The sequence below is a fragment of the Oncorhynchus mykiss genome, chromosome 26 (assembly GCF_057628025.1).
Source record: "Oncorhynchus mykiss isolate SJ-2025 chromosome 26, ASM5762802v1, whole genome shotgun sequence".
NCBI classification, from domain to species: domain Eukaryota; kingdom Metazoa; phylum Chordata; class Actinopteri; order Salmoniformes; family Salmonidae; genus Oncorhynchus; species Oncorhynchus mykiss.
In genome coordinates, this window is record NC_143047.1 from 10,734,254 (window position 1) to 10,758,169 (window position 23,916).

Consider the following 23,916-nt stretch of genomic DNA (forward strand, 5'->3'; position numbering starts at 1 on the left):
GGCCATGTGGCCTGTTTGAGGAGAGACGTTGTGTGAACCTTTGTCTGCACCCACGGCTCCCTGTCCCTGCCTGAAGAATACCAATGAACACAGCACACGGCTCACATCAAAGTTCTCTCATTTAGACCACAATCAAAAGCAACCAAACTGCTAATGTGATTGCTGTTAATGCCATCAAGATGGCTACATTCTGAGCGTGTCATTAGGTTGGGTGATATGAGGCCTGTTGTAAGAGAATGACAGTTGTAACAGAAGGCTTTAGTGTCGCAGTGTCTCTGTTCATCAATCGAAAACCTGCTCTCCTCTCTCCTAGACATCTGGGTCGTTCCATGAAAAGGGGGGCCTTTGATATTTAAAAGTAGAAATTGTGCACCAATTTTGAATTTTAAAATCCTATTATATTAAATGAAGTACACTTTAATATAGACACACATGGAGAATTCAAATGGTATTTTCAATGGAATAAAGGCTCGCTAAAGTGCAAAAATTCAGCATATCGACATGTCCCTCCATCAACCCTGTCACCTCTAGGAAGATTTTCCATCATCCATCAGTTTCATCATTAGAAAGCCCTAGTTCTTTTGAGGCGTCACTACGGTCCCTGGTTCGAATCCAGGCTGTTTCACATCAGGCGGCGCACAATTGGCCCAGCGTCGTCCGGGTTTGCCCTTCATTGTAAATAATAATTTGTTCTTAACTGACTTGCCTAGTTAAATAAAAAATATGAAGATTATAATATATTTCATGTGATTAGGTATTCATTTACATCTGTCCCTCATTTTAAGGTTTAAGAAGATATCGTCAACCCTGTTTATTTGGCACCTAATAGGCACTTACTATAGTACTTTTTCATTTAACTTCATGAGATGGGGGAAATGTGTTTCCTTTTATGACAATGTTAAAATCTAAAGTTTTTTTGGACCAAGTTCCACTTGGCACCAAGAATTGGTGGAACGACCGTTGGCTTTTATAGACATGATCGCTGGGAGATGGGTCAAACGACATGCAGATGGGTTGGGGAGGCGTCACCAAGGAGAATGGAAGCTATTTTGGCAGCGCTGTTGCTGTGCCACCTGGGTTGAGATAAATAACATGCTGCTGGATGTAATTGCCGCTCTCCTGTCGTCAAGCAGCTGTTGGAAACACAATCGAACGGCAGAGAGAGAGAGATGAAGCGAGCGACGCAATGCAGAGCGCTGCCCCAGCCTTTAACAGATTCAAATGTGATTTAATATTTAGCATGCTGCTCGCCCTGGCTCGTGACACCCACCCAATCCATTGCTGCATAACTACATGCCCAACAACAGGGAGGAAGAGCAGAGGCAGAGCTTTCTAAGATGTATTAATATATTAGGAAAGGCAGTGGTCATTTCTATACGCATTACACCAATACAGTAATACTTTTAGTCTTGATGCACTGGATACTATAGACATCCCACAAGAAGAATACGCTGGTTGCCAAAATGACATATTGGACAGGTCAACTGGTCAATCCCATTGGCCGATCTCCAGCCTCACTCTGACTGATTGAGCAACCAAGAGGGATAGCTTAATAGATCGTGGCTGCAAAGATTGAAAGTCAGATGAATTGACTAAGCCCATATGCTCGGCTGACATATTGATAGATGGCCTTGGACATCTAGGTAAATTGACTGATTAGTTTATTGCTTTCTAAAATCATGTACGTTTCCTAAAACTTTCAGAAAAATTTACGTAAACGTCCCACAATCTTCTCTCCTTGCAGTGAGCATTTTATGGCCTCGGTCAGGTTGCGGTGTTACCCATAGTGATGAACATCACTCCTATTTCATTCTGTGGTATAACTCACATTAACCAGCTCCTTCTGGGCCCAGATCTGAATGGGCTCCACCTGTTGGGGTGTCTGAGTCTGGATGCCATAGGTGTTCAGGAACACCTGCAGTCTGCAACACAACACAACACACTGTTAGGCTACACAGCTGGGACTGTTTAGGAAGCCCAACAGTCTGGGTGGCCAAAAGAATATTAGCTATGAAAAAGAGTGCCAACTACTGGTGGCGGACTCCGATAGAGGTAGGACGTAAATGACCAGTAGGAGACATGTACCGAACGCACATTTATTACCAAACAGACACACAGCAAACAATGAGGTTTGACTACTGAAAGTGTTGTCGTGAATCGTGTATAGTAATTTTGACAACACACTAAAACACCAGTCAGGGAGAACAGAAGAAGGATTGTCCATGTGGAAAGGTTCAAAGGTGAGTTGATGTGGAGGACGGGAGTTTAGAGGTTGACTCAACCTGCCCTCCTCCTGGAAAAAACTGAAGTGTTGAGAGGCAGAGTGGGATTCGGCTGCTCCCAGGCTAGGCTATTGATTGGCTGACCAGGTCAGCTGAATCTGTTCCCTGACAACCTGGTCCCTAAACACATTGGTGTGAATTGGGCCTCTGCCACTGGACAATAGGGTCCGGTTGAGGACGGTCAACTCTACTGCAGCTGAAAAGTCACACAGAGTTTGTCTCCACGTCCTAGCCAGAGAGACGGTTCAATAAGGGTTTAATGATTAAAGCTATAGGGTTTTGTACAAGCTACATCTTGAAAAACTCTCTGAAACAAACGCAGCAATAGGTAACGGCTAGGAGGAAATGAGCAGGCTGAAGTACGAGTGCTAGGTTAAGACCTGCCGTCTGAATGGAACAGCAGGACAGGTTAACAGGCTTCAGCTGGCCAGCCGACCACTTTAACCTCCCTCTCTCTGACTCCACAGCTAAATGAGGGTGCTAACAGGTGAAGACCATGCAATGGCCAAGCGCTTAATGTGCACAGTGCAACAACAACAAAACACAGAAGAGTGAAGGAGAGAGGGAGAAAAACAGCCAGCTTTACGAACTACCACAAACTCTCTCTCACACACGCACACCAACTCTCTCATCTCAGAGACACATAGCTACCTACCTCACACAGTGTCCTATTCATCTTTCCCATCACCTACCTCTGGCTCTCAGCAATCAGGGCTACATGGACCACCGTGTCATTATCAATGGGACCCTGGAACACAGAGCGAGAGAGAGAGAGCGAGAGAGAGCGAGAGAGAGAGAGAACGCTCACCTTACAGGGGAAAATACGATTTCAGTTTATAGTATATAACAAAATCACAATAATATACTGAACTGTTATCTTGTATAATACATTGCAGTGAAAATTGCTCCACTTGTAAAGGAAAGCTTTGAATAGGAGATAAAGGGGTTTGAGGGAACAAAAGAGTGATGAGGGAAGAGAGGTGAACCATACCTCACCGTACCCTGTCATTACAGAAGTTTGAACAGTGGTAATCTTTATAGTGGTTGTAAACTACTGATTTCGTAGGAGTTGGATTGGCCATAGTAAATCAGAAGAGTCAGTGACTACATAGGCACTGTATTCCAGATAGTAGTTCATAGCCCACTTAAGGTCTTATTTCGGGATAAGCTGTGTACATGAATGCACCTTTGATATCCTGCTAACGAGTATATCTAAATAAAAGAAAACAGAATATTCCTAATGTAAGATCATATGGGTTAAATGGAATATTAACTGAAATATGGGCACCGACTGTAGGCCTATAACCTCTCACTCGTAGAGTAATATAATATGAACTCTTGCAGAATTATGCATTTCTTGCTGTAAAATTATACAACAAAAGTTCATTTTGTCTCGGCTACAGGAGTGGAGAAATCGGATTTCTTTCTTTCAGAATCTCGAGTAAACGTGACTGCGCGTGTAATGTGTTATCTTTGATGCTGTTATGCAAGCAGACTATTTCAACCATATAAAATATGCGCCCAAGACGAACTTGAAGTCTTATCAGAAACGTGTTTAATCGTTTTCTCAGCTTTTAATTTCCTTAATGAAAAGGTCCCTTAATGAAACAGACAACTTTACTGGTGTTAACGGGGTTAGCGCATGCATTCTATCAATGTAAGAAGTTGCCTATATCTAACTATAGTTGACAAACAAATGGCCTACCAAATGTCGGAAATTATAAGCAGAAACTTGTTTAAATTAAAGAGTGAAAGTGGCCAGTATGCTATATGGCCCAGTACGGAGTATAAGACAAATAAATGATTATGGTGTCTCGAACTGCGCAGGTAGCCTACTTTTTTGAAGTGATTTGTTTGACAATCAGATGAAATCACCATCACACAACACCCATGATAATGTGCAACTGAGCCTGCGCAGACGGAGAGAAAAAAACACCCCGTTTACTACTAAGATCTTTACAGTATCCCGTCTAAGATCAGCATATCCCAGGCATTATATCCTGGCGTCACATAACCGGGATACAAGCTTTTTCGGGTTATTGTAAACGGGATATGATGTTTATATGGGTCAGCTCAAAAACAGAATACTTGAGCATCCTGAATAATAACAGGATATTGGTGTGCATGCAAACGTTGTCACAGATGCAGAGAAGCAGTGCCTTTGCTTCAGAATTTAGTTACACGAATAAAGCTCCTGACTCTGAACAAGGTGAAAGGTATGATACAACAGCCTGTCATACACCTGTGAATCTTTCAAGGAGTCATCTTTGAGGATCGAATGACGTTGATCTAAGGATCATGCTTCCTTTCTCTTCTATTTGCAGCAATTGCATTTCTGCCTCCCTCCGCTGAATCCCGGGAGATGTATTCAGAGGTAAGTGATTTGTAAACAGAGTGAATCATATCACTGGAGTTAAATGACTAAAATCCCTGGGCCATTTGAAAATAACATATTGTGATTAACAGGAGGGCTGTTCATCAGAGGCAATGCTCCGTTAGATGGCCCCGCAGGAAGCCTGAGAAGAGAAAGCTGGAAGCCATTTTGTTTGGGCGGAAAGAGCAGGTTTTTCTCAACACCCTCATTATCATTAATCAGAGGAATCCGGGACGGGGGAGAGAGAGGTTCACAGAAATCTCTTCTGATTAATTGTGAGCAGCGGCTTCCAAAAAACTGCAATGGAAATCTCTCATTAGCATTCTGCTCCAAAACACAAAAGGAATCATTTGAGGAGAGAAAGAAATAAAGAAAATAAGAAATGAAGATGCAAAAAAAATAATGCAGGAAATATCTTCTCTCTCTCCAGCTCACCACTATACCTACCTGGTGGGTAATTAGGTTTAAAGCAAAGCTTCGATTGGACAGCAGAATGTACTGGAACATCTTAATAGGTGATGCAGAGATCTTGTTATGTCTCAGGAAAAAAACCTGGATAAGACTGGTCAAGCTTCAATTAGCACCTCATGTTCGTGCCTGCTGGCATCTGGCTCTGGGCCCTAGGTCCTGGGCCATGGGCCCCCCAGCCCCTGAGGTAACCGGGGCCAGAGCAGATGGAGGGACAACACACTGACGACACTACAGCCGGGAGACACTAACAGTCTCTCACAAGGCCACCTCAATGCTCAGTAAATGTGTGAACGGACACATACTGTATACACTGCCCTACCAAGCAAAACGGCAGTAACTGCTCATTTGGTCGAAAATGAGTTAGTCATTTTTGCTACATTAAATACATGCTTAATCATGTGGACAAGTATCCTGCCTCTACTGTATTGTGTTTTGGAGAAAATGGGAGTCATATTAGCAGTAAGAGCACTAGGTTACTGTGAAACAAAGGTAAATAAAAGCTACTTTTCTCAGTTCCACGCTATGAGCAGTTACTGGCTTTTTGCTTGGTCGGGCAATATAAACACAAACAAAATAATTAACATTTTGACCGGGGTTGGAGGAAGACGTGTATTGTTTGCAGAGGAAGAGATAGATGGAGAGTGTCTTAGTTCTTTATTTGTTTTCCTTTTAGGTGTAATGATGGTCTTATTTAATAGTGCAGTACATACAGTACCTGAAGCTCTTCTGTCTGAAGGAGAGCTGAAATGTCAATATTTTACATTCTCCGTGTGCTACTACTAAAAGTAATAACATGAATACATTGAGAACCGAAACGGCTGTCAGAAAGAAAATCTAACTATTTGGAATAAATGCTCTTCTTCTACAACAAGCTGTTGAAAAGAATGAGTACAATAAATTGCCCCTGAAAAAGAAAAAAAATAAGAAAACAAAACTCAAATTTAGGTCAGCAATTTGCGTCAACAGTAGCTTCTAGGCATGAGAAACGTGCATCTCAACTAGTAAAAGCCCAATTGCAAAACAAGCTTAGTCAGGAGTGCCACTCCCAGACTGCAAATATACATTAGTTTAATCTCTGCTTCATTTGAGATTTTCCCAAATTAAAAGAGTTGAAATGTTACACTTTTCCCTCCATTGTTGCATGGAGGGAAAAGGCCCCTTCAGGCTTCTTCTCACACTGCACCGTGTCTACCCAAACGCTGGGTACCAATACGTGTCCTTTGCATACAGAGTGCATTTCACACAGTGGAACTCTCCAAGCATCCGGAAAGCATAATGTAGGTAACTGAAATATACACATAGGCCTATCTCCCCAAAGCAATTGAACTGTGAATGTACTCCAAATACATGGTCAATAGCCTGAAAAAAACACTACTTCAAAAGAATAGTCACTATGTAAATTTTGACTGAGACGGAATCATTTCACAGGGGAAAATGACAGTGTTGGTCCAGCTTGTGAAGACAACAATCCCTCCTACCCCATCTCTCCCACTCCCATCCCTCCTCTCCCATCGCTCCTCTCCCATCCTATCCCTCCTCTCCCATCTCCCACATCTCCCACTCCCATCTATCTCTCCTATCCCACTCCCATCCATCCCTCCTATCCCACTCCCATCCATCCCTCCTGTCCCACTCCCATCCATCCCTCCTCTCCCATCCCTCCTCTCCTCTCAATATGTCTTCAGTGATTCAGTGTTAGGCCCTGCTGAGCCCTTCTGTCCACTGACCTAAGCTAACCAGCTCAAGGTTACACAGCTCCACCGGGACTGGCCATGAGCCTTCACAGCATGTCTAGCGCGCATTTTGTGCATATGCCACGCCACTCTAGGAACACCTTCCTCATTTTTTTGCCCTCAGAACAGAAATCCATAGATTAGGGCTTAATGAATTTATTTCAATTGATTGATTTCTTTATATATGAACTGCAACTCAGTCAAATCTTTGAAATTGTTACATGTTTTGTTAATATTTTGTTCAGTATACATAGACAATCCTATACATACACATGAATGTACCCATGAGTGTGCACACAACAAACGGACACCAGATAAAATGCACTATGTTGTTGCTCAGCATTTTTTACATGCAAGTTTAGATCAAAGGGACAATGACTTGAATTTACATACACTAAACTCGCATCACTGTGTTACTAGTGTGTTGTTTAAAATAAGCTTGACAAGGCACGAAGACAACGCTATCTCACTATCGGCAGTGACGTGCTACACATTGTAAGTGCGCAGACAGCCAAGCGGGAGCCACGTTTTTGATTGTACTTTCTCAAGGTTGGCATTTAAAAGCACACTTTATTTCCTCTCATTTTACATTTCCAGGTAGCATGAAAAAGGCAGACTTATTGAATGTAATAGTGGAGGCACAGACACAATCACTTCACAGAAATTGAAAACGGTGGGGATTGGATTCGTCGCTATGTAATTACGGAGGGATGCTTGCTGAGAATTTGATACGCATCGCTCTTTCTCCCTCTCACTGGGCACACCGCAGATATATTAGGTTTACTCGGCAATCCTTATGACCCCAAAAAAATAAAAAATCAATTTATATTAAGCTGAGCCCTATGAAAGCCTCCTTGAGCCTTGGGCTTGTCAAACCTGTTATATTTGATGTAATTCCCATTGAGATTCTATTGGGGAGACTGGGAGAGACCGTCTTTGATAAATCAGGCCTACCTATGAAAGGCTCTGTATGGGTGCTGCGGCATCGTCACCCAGAGAGCGGACACACCAGCCCAGACAATAAAGCCCTCTAAGCTGACAGGTTCAGCCCATATTCAAGTACCGTTTTGCCATTATGGATTAAAGTCTTATTAAAATGGGGATGGAAGACGGGACTGCATGACATAGAGGAAAGGAAGGGCGTGGAGTGTAAATGTGGAGACTGACAGACACCTACGTGGCAGTAATTGCTCGTATAATGTCAAAGCCCTTTTCCAGCTCGCCACCCACAAGCCATTTTTTAGTTTATTAAGCACCGAGCCTGGTGTGCAATAACATTGGCATGGCAACTGCAGCAGCACGGGCGAGTTAGGAGACCCATATGGCTGTGCCATCTAAATGGTCTCTGCTCTGGCGCATGTGACTGACCTGGCTCTAACCCCAGCACAGTGATCCCCATGATAGATAATTGATATGCCCAGATAGGGATGATAACACACAACTGTTGTTTTTACCCAAATAGAGACCTTTCTCATATAGGGCACTGGGAGAGAGGGAGAGCACACGATTGTACTCTACATCACTGCTGTGAGCTTGGCCACATTCCGCGAGACTCACAGAAAGAATCACGTTCAGCAGCATGGAGCTCTATGATGAAAGACCAAACTGTGTTTGCCTGTCGAGGTGGTGGTCAGCTTTGTAGATGCTTGCCTTTGGAAAGACAAATAAAGACAAATTGGAAGTTCTCCTGCTCACAGGTCACTTCCCCTTAGGTATGAGAGGCTGGGAGAGTTACTATAGTCATTATGGCCAATAAACCAAACAGTGAGCTTGAAGAAACCAGTGGGCCAAATGTATAAAAAACTCATTAATGTGGATTTGACTTGGGACCGGGGCCTTGTAAAGTTTCTAAAGCAGACACTGTGATCCACTTTTGCTGTCCCATTATGTGAGAGATGGCCTACTCCCTGCCGGTTCAGGTCACTGGCAATCTCTCCTGGGCTCCTGCTGTCAAGAGGGGGGCCCAGCCCTGCTCTACAGTGCTGTCAGCGTGCCATTTGGCAGCCCTGTCCTGCTAATGAATATTATTTATCTTTGGATGCAAGGGAAAAAATAACATCCATCTGTTCACAACCATTCAGGGTGTCACATCAAAACAGGGAAGTCTGGATTATGCATCTAAAAAATGGTGTCCCTCTAATGTTTGTTTTACTGTGTTAAAACATGCTAATTCTTCTATTTTATTTTGTTACATAATCAATCACAATATGTTTTCCTTTGTTCTGCAATGGATTCGAGAAGCCTTTCCCTTCATATGGTGATACAAAACAAACCTGTAGTATGGAACCCAGGATGCAGAAAAGGTATGAGCAAGGGGGTTTAGAGTTTGACTTTCAAAAGCTTGGAAAGTTGGAAAAATACATTTTGACTTACTGTCAGGACTGTAAAACTGAATTCCACAACAACATTGTGCATTTAGTAGAGACACTAAAATCGACAACCTCAAAATGCCTTCCATGTTGCGCCTCTCTTTCTCTGAAGGGGCTTGTTTGTGCCTCATAGTGTGACGGCCAATTGAAGCCCTCTCACCTTTAGACCTCATCACAGATGCAGGGCTGAGTGACAGCCCCCAGGATGCACTGTGCTTTGGAAATTCCCATTAACCTTGTTCTGTGGCTCACAGAATCACTCAGTTAAAGAGAGAGCTGTGTTTCTGTTGTGGGGACTAGAGCGATAAGGCGTTGGCTGCCAGAGAGCAACTGTACAGTACACTTATGCGATACTGTGAATAGGTGTGTGTTATGAGAGTATGTGTACGCATGTAGAAAGAGAGTGAAAGAAAATACTAGTATTTATTTGCTAATTTCATTGGTGGTGGATGAGGTGAGTTCCCCCCCACAAAGTAAAGCCCTTTGAGGTTACATAAAAAATACAATGAATTATTATGTGTTTGAATCCATCTTTTGTGTATTTGTGTTCATGTGTGTCCTTCTTTGACTCAGTATTACGGTAGTGAAAATGTGTGCATTTGTTTCATGTGTCCGATTAGCTAATCTGGTGTATAGTATTACGTGTTTGCTGCGTGCGTGCTTTGATGATGTGTGTGTGTGTGTGTGTGTGGGTGTATATTTTAAGGCATATGGCTTAATGATATCTCCTCTCTGGCTTTTGTTCCGTGTTTATTTGGAGAGTGTTTCCTGAAACTCCCTGGGGTGCGTTTGATCTGACTCAACCTCTGAGCCTAGCAAAACGCATCACTTCTCATGTGGAACAAACCACAGACAAGGAGCATTCACTTCACATTCTCCTAATGGTTTCTAAATACTAAACTACCCCGATCCACACACACACAGATCTGGGTCTAGTGCTTACTGGGTCTGACACTCTGGGAAGTGCATCAAATATGTGCGCCACCAAAAATAGTGTACTATTTGTATCAGTTAATAACAATTTAAAGTACAGTATACAGGCTCTGGGAATTTTAGGACGTTTCAATTCAGAGCTGCTCAGCATACACAGTCGCACTATATTCTTCATAATATGTTTAACACTAACATCACATAAATAACACGTAAACTATGTGAATCCCATTCTCTTGTGAATTATCTAGAAGGTCGCAGGGCATCACCTGGCTGTATTATCACATGACACATTTAAATGCATAGCATCAAGCTTGCTGAACAGTCCAATCTAAATGTAACCCCACATTCGCCATTCTAATGCAGTGTTAATGTGTGCTATTCTATTTACCGTTACACCACAGCGGCGTCTGGCTGCACTGCCCCCATCCATTCAGACACTTATTCAGAATATTTTTTAGCAGGTCTAGTCTAATGTATCATGGAATGGTCTTATGTAGTGTGCCTTTAAGTGCATTGGAGGCATGACGATGCGAAGAGTATCTCAGCCGAAATGAGAGCACAAAAATCAACAGTAGATTCCATGTGAAAGCTCAGCGCACCCACGCACGCAGGCGCCGCCCCCCACAGACCAAAGGGTTATAGTGATGAGAAGGCAACGAGACAGCCGCTCCACGCGCTTGTGAACATTATGCAACCCCCTCCCAGCATGCTCTCCCAACGACGCAAACCGTAGCCCCGTTCCAGGGTGAAAGGCTTGAGAAGGTACCGGAGCTCCAACCTCTGCTCCAGGGTGAGCTGCTTAGCTGAGCATTTGCGTCATGAATAAAACAACAACCTGTTTTTCCACCGAGGTGAGCTAGACTTTCATGCAGGAGGAAAGGTAAACTCAAGATAAATTATGTAGACTCCTGATCTCTCTCCTTCCCCATTGATTTTTTTTACCTCTCGTTTGAGCCTTGTGGCACTCGCATATCAACACAGGTTTGGAATAATACATCAAAGTTTGTCCTAGCAAGTAAGAATATATGACATCTGAATCAATGATATATAGAATTATGCAGACTCATGTATACATGCAGAGGGTGTATAGTAGTCTGCAGTAGTGCCGGTATAGCAGGTTAACTATTTAAGCAAGGATCGTGAAGGTGTGGTATATGGCTAACATACCACGGCTGAGGGCTGTTTTTATGCACAACGCAACACCTGGATACAGCCCTTAGCCGTGGTATATTGTTCATATAAAACAAACCCCTGAGGTGCTTTATTGCTATTATAAACTGCTCGCCAACATCATTAGAACAGTAAACAAGTTATTTTGAGTCATACCCCTGGTATATTGTCTACACATGGCTGGAATGCTGTTTCAGCCAATCAGCATCCAGGACCCAAACTACACAGTTTATAAGGTTAATTATAGCGGAGAGGAAGAGGCGAAGCGAGAGGCTTAACTCTGCCCAAAATCTGTCCACGTTAAGCAGATCATTAAGTGAGGAGTTTTTGTATGGGGGGCAATGAGATAGAATTTGGGGTAGAATTTGGTCAAGATAAAAATAAATTAGGCTTATTTGATCTAATAGAAGTTTTGTAATGTTAAGAGTGTACACTGAGTGTACAAAACATTACGAACACCTTCCTAATATTAAGTTGCTGACACAAACCGGTGTGCATGGCATCTACTACCATACCCCGTTCAAAGGCACTTAAATCTTTTGTCTTGCCCATTCACCGTCTGAATGGCACACATTCAAAATCCATGTCTCAAATGTCTCAAGGTTTAAAAATCATTCTTTACACTGATTGAAGTGACATCCCGGCTACTTTGAGAAACAACACTTAATATTAGAGTTGTTCCCTGAAATTCTAGACTGTCTATGCATATTCATGAGGCTTGCACTCACTCTCCATTGGATACAGGCAGTTGACGTTAACACTCCTCATAGAATATTCAAAAAAGTATTAAAATAACGACATGCATCAACCAATACAAAGAGAGGAATAGGCAGGAGCTTGACAGCCTGCCGTTCTACTCTGTGGACAGCGAATCCCATTGTTAGGGCGGAGACACAAGCATCTCGTCGTTGTACAGTGTCTTGCGAAAGTATTCGGCCCCCTTGAACTTTGCGACCTTTTGCCACATTTCAGGCTTCAAACATAAAGATATAAAACTGTATTTTTTTGTGAAGAATCAACAACAAGTGGGACACAATCATGAAGTGGAACGACATTTATTGGATATTTCAAACTTTTTTAACAAATCAAAAACTGAAAAATTGGGCGTGCAAAATTATTCAGCCCCTTTACTTTCAGTGCAGCAAACTCTCTCCAGAAGTTCAGTGAGGATCTCTGAATGATCCAATGTTGACCTAAATGACTAATGATGATAAATAGAATCCACCTGTGTGTAATCAAGTCTCCGTATAAATGCACCTGCACTGTGATAGTCTCAGAGGTCCGTCAAATGCGCAGAGAGCATCATGAAGAACAAGGAACACACCAGGCAGGTCCGAGATACTGTTGTGAAGAAGTTTAAAGCCGGATTTGGATACAAAAAGATTTCCCAAGCTTTAAACATCCCAAGGAGCACTGTGCAAGCGATAATATTGAAATGGAAGGAGTATCAGACCACTGCAAATCTACCAAGACCTGGCCGTCCCTCTAAACTTTCAGCTCATACACGGAGAAGACTGATCAGAGATGCAGCCAAGAGGCCCATGATCACTCTGGATGAACTGCAGAGATCTACAGCTGAGGTGGGAGACTCTGTCCATAGGACAACAATCAGTCGTATATTGCACAAATCTGGCCTTTATGGAAGAGTGGCAAGAAGAAAGCCATTTCTTAAAGATATCCATAAAAAGTGTTGTTTAAAGTTTGCCACAAGCCACCTGGGAGACACACCAAACATGTGGAAGAAGGTGCTCTGGTTAGATGAAACCAAAATTGAACTTTTTGGCAACAATGCAAAACGTTATGTTTGGCGTAAAAGCAACACAGCTGAACACACCATCCCCACTGTCAAACATGGTGGTGGCAGCATCATGGTTTGGGCCTGCTTTTCTTCAGCAGGGACAGGGAAGATGGTTAAAATTGATGGGAAGATGGATGGAGCCAAATACAGGACCATTCTGGAAGAAACTGAGACTGGGACGGAGATTTGTCTTCCAACAAGACAATGATCCAAAATCTACAATGGAATGGTTCAAAAATAAACATATCCAGGTGTTAGAATGGCCAAGTCAAAGTCCAGACCTGAATCCAATCGAGAATCTGTGGAAAGAACTGAAAACTGCTGTTCACAAATGCTCTCCATCCAACCTCACTGAGCTCGAGCTGTTTTGCAAGGAGGAATGGGAAAAAAATTCAGTCTCTCGATGTGCAAAACTGATAGAGACATACCCCAAGCGACTTACAGCTGTAATCGCAGCAAAAGTTGGCGCTACAAAGTATTAACTTAAGGGGGCTGAATAATTTTGCACGCCCAATTTTTCAGTTTTGGATTTGTTAAATAAGTTTGAAATATCCAATAAATGTCGTTCCACTTCATGATTGTGTCCCACTTGTTGTTGATTCTTCACAAAAAAATACAGTTTTATATCTTTATGTTTGAAGCCTGAAATGTGGCAAAAGGTCGCAAAGTTCAAGGGGGCCGAATACTTTCGCAAGGCACTGTAGTATCTCTGATTATAGTGATGGCCAAACATGGCTGGTCACATGGGAATGGGAGTCGAAACCTGATTGGAGTATCTCATGCTGACGTTCCTCTGATCCTGGCGGGGTACGTAGCGTTTGATTGGGTCAATGTCTTGGGGGCTGATCAGCTCATCCACTGGAAAAGAGACATGGCAAAATGGAGGGGTGAACACAGAGAGCACACTAAAGGTTCCAACTGATATACTGGACATACACCCCATAAAATTACTTTTCCTTACAAAAAGTCCTTACTTTGTAATGAGAACCCATTAACCTGTGAGCAACTTCACAAACAAATACATATGCTGAACTGAATATCTGAACTCTGTGACCTCTGCAGTCTGACGTGACAACAGTATAGTGAACACCCCAGCGAGCATGCTCTATAGCAAATACCTCTCCAGCGAGAGGTCAGAGAAGAGAAGATATTTGACAGTGAGGTGAGGTCAGTGAAGAGAAGACAGACAGAGAGACTGACCCAGCAGCCTGGCGATGTTGAAGAGGGCCTGGCCCCACAGGAACAGCATGCCGTCTTGGCCTGTGTTGGCAGGGAAACGCTTCTGGCTCCCGTGCTTCTTCTGCTCCGCCTCCACAAAGTCGGCAGGTACGCGGTAGTACTTCGGGATGACAGCATGGCCTGACCCACGACACACAGGACGGGAGATAGATATACTTTACTGTGCTGGGTGATTACAAACATGTCGAATAGAGGGCACTAATGGAATTCCCAGGAGGTTGATACATCGAAAGGAGTGCAGTTTATGTGTCTGCTGCTCAGGAGAAAGGAGTGCAGCTTATGTGTCTGCTGCTCAGGAGAAGGGAGTGGTAGTTATCTATTCAAAGGTATCTCAACAGACACACGTGAAGAAATGTCACATTTCCAAGATGGAACGCACCGGGAGTACAATGCTTTCTCTGCATAACAAATGCAAAGACACCACAAAGCCAAAGGAGGTGACAACTCTGTCTGCAACCACTGAGATGTATTCCTAAAGCAGCATGCATGCTTCAGAGGCTATTGGCTCCCGAGAATCTTTTAATGTGGTTTCTTTACTGGGGAAAAAAATACAGTTTTGTGTGAAGGCTGATATGAAAGCCTGGTCCTTAAAATATGTGAACAGCTTCTGTGCACTCAGCGTGTGGGAGATGAATATGGATGGATATTGTAATGTGTATAATATGAAAATAACAGTAACCTTCGCAACCAAAATGTATGTGCATTTCTCAAAAGACTCCCACGGATGCCAGCTTGAATGTGTATGTGAGAGGGACAAATAAGTGTTTCCCCTATATTAATTTAGCAGCGGTGGCCCACCACTGCTGAATTGTTGCCAGCGCCGCAACAAATCTGATGTAATTTTGTACAATAAAAAATGTCCTGCTGAGATACGCTTTGAAATGGATAGTCGCTAGGCTCTAACAGCTAGCATGCCATTATGCTAACGCTAGTAGCAGTGCACCCCCCCGCCCCAGTAACAATTCACCCCACCACCCTTGACACCACTGCTGAAAAAAATCCTAGGGGAAACACTGCTAGAGTAATTGAGTGTGTATGTGCATGTGCGTGGCAGTATATGTGCACAGTAGTTCCAGAAGAACACAGATCACCAAGGGAGGAGGAAAACTCACCCTCAAAAGATTGAAAAATTATAGGCGTTAACAGATCTTGGTATTCTTTGACTTGGGCGTTGTTCCCCCTGAAGACCCCTGGAAATCAAATACAGGTGAGTAGAGGAGACCGTAAAATGGCTAAAAAGTGGCAGATATTCAAGTTCTATGTAACAGAATACTCACAACCATTTGAAAACAATATTAACATCACAACTATTGTGGTGTTTACTGTGTACGACTCACCATCAATCATCATGAAGATGAAAAATATGGGAAACTCGCATTCAATTCCATCAAAAAGCTGAAATAGAAAAGTACATTAGATTTTCATAAAAGTGTCTTTGAAGAAATGAAAAAAAGACATAACACTGAAAAGGTCACTCGTTTCCTAACCCGAAAGAGAAATAAACATGGCATGCAAGTGCATTAATCTCAAAATATATTGCTTTGTGTCAGTGGTTGCATATTGAACACAATAAAAATGCTCAGCTTTTAGAACAAATGCAGCACGTAGAAAATGATGGGCCTGTCCCAAAACACATACTCAAAACACTTCTTAACAGGTGAAGACTGGCGAGTTCGTTTTCCAATTCTAACAGTTTAACAGAGGCAAAAACAATTACTTCTGAGATGCTATCAGAGTCCCAGCCAACCAGAAACTCCATTACATAGCTTTAGACTTCTTACCTTACCACCCATACCCATAAATCATCTGGGGTTGAAATTAAAAACAAGCCAAATGTAGAGATGTTTGTAGAGCGAAACGGCAATGTATTAATTTCAATATTTCCAAGGAGAAACTTCAACAGTAACTGTGAGGACGTAATAAGTCTTAAGTACATGTTTGTTGTTGTTGGTATTCCTCGTTTGTCAGATAGTGTCCTTGGTTCAGTTTTCATGTAGCATTCACAAACCAAAAAGGCAACATAAATAATTTAAACTTAGTGGATCAATTACCCGAGGACACACTAAAAGAACAACTGAATGAAACAGACCCAAGGATATATCTGCATTACGTAACAACCCTTCTTCAAATTGACTAGCTCTCAGACAGTCACCTAAGGGCTCTTTTTGGGACCAAAGCAGCAACTCACTTTCGTGGTATGCTTGGCTTCCTCGCCTTCAGAGAGAGGAGGAGCATAACGACTCCTGAAATGCAATTAAGACTTTGCTATCGCCGTCTCCCATCTCGGCAGACAATCTCCATGGCAATAGGAGATAAGAGAGTGACTACAACGTAATGAAATAAAGGCTGTTAATTGGAGTGGTCACACATTTCCCAGGCTGCGGTTTGGCTGTTATAGCAGAGATAACAGGGACCGCTTCAGCCATCAGTCCATCAAATCAAAAATAAATCTAACATATGATTCCCCCCAGCCATCTCTATTCTCCATCTCTATTCTTGTATTTTGTTATCAGCTTTACCAAAGCTATGTTGCATACCGTACTGCGAGTTGTTTGTCATCGCTCAAGGGTTAGGCTGACACAGCTGGGTCATGCTAGTGTGTGTGAGTGAGTGCGTGCTTGCTTGCGTGTCTGTGCCAGTGGGGATAAGGTACAAAATGATGGAGATATTTAATAAAATGTTACAAGGATGGAGAGAGCAGTCACTGAGGCCTACATCTGCAGTATAAACACCAGCTATCCCAGGAGCCTCAGCTATTCCACAGATTATAAAACTCTATATTGTACAACAGGATGCACTCCTTCACTTGTAGCGGGTAACGTTACAGACTTTAGAAAATCTAACAAGGTGTGCGTTTTCAAATTGAATAAACCTGCAATCAACGCCCTCCCACCTGAAAATGAATTTTTCAACAATAAAATATGATGTACAACGTCCTTCGTGGTCCCATACATGTGACTTCTAGCTATTTGAGTGGGCAGCAAGAAGAGGTTTTGCATGTGCAGAGAACCATTCCATCTACAATGTTATGTAATGGCCTACCACATTTACCTACTGTAATGGATGAGATTTCAAAATGATTCATCACGAAGCATTTTATAGTGTAATATCCAGCTCCCATTTCTCCGAAATGGTCTGACTGGGACCTGTTGATTGCACCTAGTCTAAATCCTATAATGAAACTTTAAAGTTTAGTGGCTCAGATTATTCCCATATTTCCTACCTTTGTGTTTCCCCCTGATGAATCCAAGCTCATTAATTCCGGGAGGTCAGTGCTGCGGCTAATGCAATGATTTGCTCAGTGTTAAATAGCTGCCCTGCTTCAAATTCACACTCTGCAGGCACAGCAGCTAATCCTGACGTTAATACGCCTTCAGTTGGGATTCATCAACGGCAGAGCAGCCACAGTTGCGTGGCTTCTGTCGTAGGAAAACAACATCTGGATTAACCCTTTACACACTCGTACCCGTATATGGGTTGACAATGGCAGATTTGGGCACAGATTGGAACGCAGTGGCTGTACAGTAACATGCAATACATGACGACAGAGCTCAGTGTCTCCACTTCACAGCGCTGTATGGGTTTTGACTGACAGTCGTTCTGAACGCGACAAGAAGTTGCCTCATTCCTCACGCTAAATTTGGTAACTTGGCAAAGAAAAAAATGTCTGAGTGAGGGAAATGCTGTAAATTATGAGGACTCTATGTATTTTTACAGATGAGATGTTGAGGATAAGAAATACCGCTTTGATGTCACACAAGCAAGCCAAAACACCTCAGAGTCTGTCCACATTTCCATCTTGTAAGAATATTTTGGACACTGTGCTAACAAACCTTCAAACGAGCTTCAACGCCATACAACACTCCTTCTGTGGCCACCAACTGCATTTAAATGCTAGTAAAACTAAGTGCATGCTCTTCAACCAATTGCTGCCCACACCCTCCCGCCCGACCAACATCACTACTTTGGACGGTTCTGACTTAGAATATCTGGACAACTACAAATACCTAGGTATCTGGTTAGACTGTAAACTCTCCTTCCTTCCACAGTAAGCATCTCAAATCCAAAATTAAATCTAGAAATCGGCTTCCTATTTCGCAACAAAGCCTCCTTCACTCATGCTGCCAAACATACCCTCATAAAACTGACTATCCTACTGATCCTTGACTTTGGCGATGTCATTTACAAAATAGCCTCCAACCCTCTACTCAGCAAACTGGATGAAGTCTATCACAGTGCCATCCGTTCTGACACCAAAGCCCCATATACTACCCACCACTGCGACCTGTAACCCACTGGCTGCAGGTCATCTTTAAGTCTTTGCTAGGTAAAGCCCTGCCTTATCTCAGCTCACTGGTCACCATAGCAACACCCACCCGTAGCACATGCTCCAGCAGGTATATTTCACTGGTCATCCCCAAAGCCAAAACTTCCTTTGGCCCCCTTTCCTTCCAGTTCTCTGCTGCCAATGACTGGAACGAATTGCAAAAATCTCTGAAGCTGGAGACTTATATCTCCCTCACTAACTTTAAGCATCAGCTGTCACAGCAACTTAGCGATCACTGTAACTGTACACAGCCAATCTGTAAATAGCACACCCAACTACCTTATCCCCATATTGTTATTTATCCTCTTGCTCTTTTGCACTCCAGTATCTCTACTTGCACATCATCATCTGCATATCTATCACTTCAGTGTTTAATTGCTATCAATTATCACTCCAGTGTTTAATTCCAGTGTTTAATTGCTAAAAATAATATTTTAAGATAATACACAGAGGACTAGAGGCCAATAGGGAATTAACAATCAATGGAATTGTTTTCAATTCAACACCTGGTTAGAATCTGTGTAGGAATTGAGCCTGAAACAGGATACTTGTTATTTGGCCATTGGCCCAATTCTACTGCAAAGAATTCTAATTGGTCAACCACAGGCTAGGGTTGGGGGTTATAAATTACATCCCGTCACTTTGTTCTATGGAGAATCATTGAGGACAGGAAACAATTAACATTGAGCATCTTACTTCCCAGCATAACATCTATGATTTGTTCTTTTTTTTTTCTTTCTTTCTTTTTTCCCCCTTGCTTTGGGGTCTGTGTTATTGAAGAACAGCATCAACTGCTAGCTATCTCATAAAACTCATGTAATGCCAACATTTATAATCACCATGTTTGATGTGCAGTTACAAGATGACGTGGTGTTACATCCTGGGTTGTCCTGAACAGAATGAGCCTGTTTGTTGGAGAAACTTTGCCACGGACCACACATCAGAATGCAATTGTGTCTCCAGTCTATGCGCACCAAAATTCATATCTGCTTCTCTGAATTCACTAGTATTTGTATTTGTAGTGAAATCCTAAGACTAAGATCATATTTTATCATTTAGATAGTCCTTTTGTCAATAGACATTTTTTTCAAATTATGCCAACCATGTCAGGTGAACTGTGTCCTAACCTTACGTCTAATAATTTCCCCATAATTTCCAAACGGTTCCCTTTGAATTGCTACCATTGTTATGCATATGCTTTCCGTATTTCTTATGTAAGAAACCCTTCAATTTAGCCTTATCCATAATAGGCCAATTCACGAAGAGCGTAAGGGGTTTTAAGAGCTGAAATGGAAAAAGTCAAGTCAGAGTAGCACATGTTAGTCATCACAATCAGTCTGCAGGGTTGGCTTTTAAACTAAACCACAGACCTTCATCTCAGCCGGTTTGTAGTGTCTCCTATTCTCGTCTTCATTGGCGGTCCTGTAGCCGTCACGCAGGAAGCGCTTGAAGCCGTACTTCCCCTTTAGTTTGCGCACCACCTTGTCCAGGGTCTGACTGTAAAGGGCGTCGTCATCCACAGCGAACGCAGGGTAACTGATGCAGGGCAGGAGGGCAGCGTCCGTATTCTGTGTTAGGGTTCAAAGAAGGTTTAAAATGCGGAGCATTTAAAACACAGATACCCGTTTTTGATCATTTCCTAAGTCAACCCTTCACCCCCATGTGCCAGCTGTCAGGTAGTTAGTAAAGGGTTAAGAGACTAAGGGACCCACTCTCTTTCTCTCCCTGCTAATGGTCACTTTCCAAAATTAAAGAGGCTGACATTTAATAACACATTAGTCAGAGACTCATATATAATTAAGATGCTCAACGTTTTATTTGCATAAGCCTTGTACTGTACTCCCTTCCCCTCCTTCCTCCGCAGCCCTCTCTCACTCCATCCCCACCTCTCCCTCCCATTAGCCCATGTTGTAGATGTGGCGCCAATGCATTTCTTCCATCTCCCCTAATTAAACCAATTCATTTACAGGAGCACTTTTCTGTCAAGTTGCTCTTACTGCCGGAGAAAAATTATTAGCCCCCTCTTTACTGGTGAACTGGGAGACTGGACTGGTCACTGAGCCAATACATCATTGGGTACGGAGTGGTATTTAGCAATGAGTGGTTTAATTGTCTTTACTCACGTGGGACCTGGATTCTCTGGGTAGGAGGGAGGACAGTGTCTGTCTGTTCCTGTTGTGGGCATCCAGGTCCACGAAGATGACAGACCAAGAGCAACCCTGCAGACCCACAGAGATGACGAGTCATATTCACTGGTGCTTGTAAGATTGATGCAGGTCAGACAAGGTCTGTTACCGATTCGATGTGGATGAAAATTGTAGCGCTTCCGTTTTGTCACAATGCAAGATTCAATGTAGCCTGCATGTGCTTACATGTTTGGACATAACGCATATAGGAAACCTGGTTGAACACCGACTTTCACAGCCAATCAGAACTCAAAACATCTAGGACACATTTATAGCCATTCCGTCCGTGCTGTTGAACTGTGCCACTAGTGAGCCATGGGACTGCAGGGCATGGATGGCAGCTACTGGCTGTTCCCAGCATGACCCGATATAGGCCTGTCGCACTGCAGCTGTCACCACCACTTCCACTAGCTCCCTGAAAAGAAGCCTTAATACGCAGGAAACAACATCAAAATGTCACAACCATGAACACAAGCATTTCTTTACGCCCGCAATAACAACATCTGCTAAATATGTCTATGTGACCAATACAATTTGATACGATTTGATTTTGACACTCGCTCACGGATACACGTACCAACGTGTACACACACACGACATAGCACATCCTCTACATGGCAGAAGACCCGTTTTGTTTACGTTACTGTGAATCCAGCCCGGAGGATGAAGTGCTGCACACACTCCGAGCCTCCAACGTCTCACCTGCCGCCTCTGCTGAGCAAAACCAGCTACGAAGGCAGCAATATTACAACCTTACTCTTACAAAAGAGTCAGTATTGCCCGACCATTTGATCTTTTTGGGTACAAAGCTAAAAAGCCTAGTTTTTCTATGCTTTGAGCACAGTGCGGGGGCACTCCATCCATGAAGGGCCATCCAATCACCTCGATACCACATCATGTTGTTACACTGCAAACTCTTTGCCCACGGTATGATTTACCTACCCTCGAGCCCCTCTGTTGAAATGAGGGTCTGAGTGCTTTTTCTGGGTTAGTTTACTGTACCATTTCTGGATTAACACATCTCACAAAATGTCTGTTGCAAATGTTCCCGGACACGTTTGTTCACTGACACCTCAAAAATGTTCACATTAAGGCAAAAAAAAAAAAAAAAGCAGTTTCTGCACAATGCATTATGTATGCTGCTTTCGAACAAGCCAACCAAAGCTTTTAGCCATCAGAGTGACTCTCATCAGGCCTGCTTTAGTGATTTACTGTACATACTGCAGGGTTTGGTGGAATGGGATGTAAATGATTGTGACAGCACAGAACGTGGTCTCCACTGTGACCTACGCTTCTTAGTACCGTACCTTTATTGATTGCACTCCACATTTTGCTCTGAAGCAGGCAGTCACTTAATAAACTGACAACCCACACATAAAAGCTGGGTAAAGTTAGTGATTGGCTCCCTCTCGACCATTGTGCTCTGGCTAGTCATTGATTGGCTGTTGCCTCTAAGAAACACAGCTGGGGAGAGTCACTGATCATGGCTTATTCTCAGTTGAAAATCTGGAGGGAAGTCAGAGGGGCACTGAGGGCACATCATTAATAACCTAGGTGATGACTCATAGCCACTCCATCCCCACACAGCAGCCCCAGACACACCAGCCACTACTATACTACTGCCTAATGACAGGAACCAAACCCAGTGGGGCACAGAGTTTAATCTAAAACTCTGATCATCAATGAGTCAATTTAACCTCATTGGCAGTGGATTAATTAGATGAAGAAGGAGGTGGCTAAGAAGAAGAGCCCTTCATTAAATCACTGATAACAGTAGCAAAAGAGACTATAACGATCATAAGGTGCCTTCGGAAAGTATTCACAACCCTTGAACTTTTCTACATTTTGTTTTGTTACAAAGTGGGATTAAAATGGATTTAATTGTCATTTTTGTCAACAATCTACACAAAATACACAAAAAACTATTATGAAAAATAAAACATGAATATATCTTGATATCTTATTCAACCCCCTGAGTCAATAAATGTTAGAATCTCCTTTGGCTGCGATTACAGCGGGAGTCTTTCTGGGTAAATCTCTAAGAGCTTTCCACAACATTTGCCCTTTATTCTTTTCAAAGATTCTTCAAGCTCTTTCAAATGGGTTATTGATCATTGCTAGACAACCATTTTTCAGGCCATGCTATAGATTTTCAAGCAGTTTTAAGTCAAAACTAACTCGGCCACTCAGGAACATTCACTGTCTTCTTGGTAAGGAACTCCAGTGTAGATTTGGCCTTGTGTTTTAGGTTATTGTTCTGCTGAAAGGTGAATTCATATGCCAGTGTCTTGTGGAAAGCAGACTGAACCAGGTTTTCCTCTAGGATTTTCATTTTATCCAGAAAAACTCCCCAGTCCTTAATGATTACAAGCATAACCATAACATGATAGTAATGTGTTGTATTGGATTTTCCCCAAACATAACACTTTGTTTTCAGGACAAAAGGTTGACTGTTTTGCCACATTTGTTGCGGTATGACTTTAGTGCCTTGTTGCAAACAGGATGCATGTTTTGGAATATTTGTATTCTGTACAGGCTTCCTTCTTTTCACTCTGTCAATTAGGTTAGTATTGTGGACTAACTACATTATTGTTGATCCCACCTCAGTTTTCTCCTATCACAGCCATTAAACCTCTGTGAAATCCCTGAGCGGTTTCTTCCTCTGATGAGATACAGTAGTCATTCAAAAATCATGTTAAACACAATTATTGCATTTTGCAACTTACATTTTTACTCCTGAACCTATTTGGGCGTGCCATAACAAACGGGGTTGAATAGTTACTGACTCCAGACATCTCAGCTTTTAATTTTGAAATCATTTCAATTATTTTGTTAAAACATCATTCCACTTTGACATTATGGGGTATTGTGTGTTGGCCAGTGACACAAAAACGATCAATTGAATCCATTTGAAATAACACAGCAAAAATTAGGAAAAGGTCAAGGGGTTTGTGAACACTTTCCGAAGGAACTGTATAATCACTAGGGGTAAGATATTATTCATGGTAGGTTCACACGGGACACAATGTTGTTG

The 23,916-nt window shown here is 42.6% G+C and overlaps 1 protein-coding gene across 14 annotated transcripts in view; it reads right to left on the bottom strand.

Moving 5' to 3' along the window:
- Positions 1 to 23,916, bottom strand: part of phkb (phosphorylase kinase, beta) — a 59,595-nt gene that overhangs the window by 14,133 nt on the left and 21,546 nt on the right. For all 14 annotated transcript variants that reach the window (XR_016492225.1, XR_016492226.1, XR_016492227.1 and 11 more), the window contains 8 exons: positions 20,820 to 20,915; positions 20,067 to 20,264; positions 15,707 to 15,764; positions 15,482 to 15,559; positions 14,331 to 14,489; positions 13,894 to 13,988; positions 2,975 to 3,030; positions 1,829 to 1,922 (listed from right to left, as the gene is read on the bottom strand). Coding sequence is in view for 11 of the 14 variants with exons in the window: in XM_036963410.2 (XP_036819305.1) it covers positions 1,829 to 1,922; positions 2,975 to 3,030; positions 13,894 to 13,988; positions 14,331 to 14,489; positions 15,482 to 15,559; positions 15,707 to 15,764; positions 20,067 to 20,264; positions 20,820 to 20,915 (834 nt within the window). In the remaining 3 variants the exon portion in view is untranslated. The remainder of the gene's footprint in view (positions 1 to 1,828; positions 1,923 to 2,974; positions 3,031 to 13,893; positions 13,989 to 14,330; positions 14,490 to 15,481; positions 15,560 to 15,706; positions 15,765 to 20,066; positions 20,265 to 20,819; positions 20,916 to 23,916) is intronic.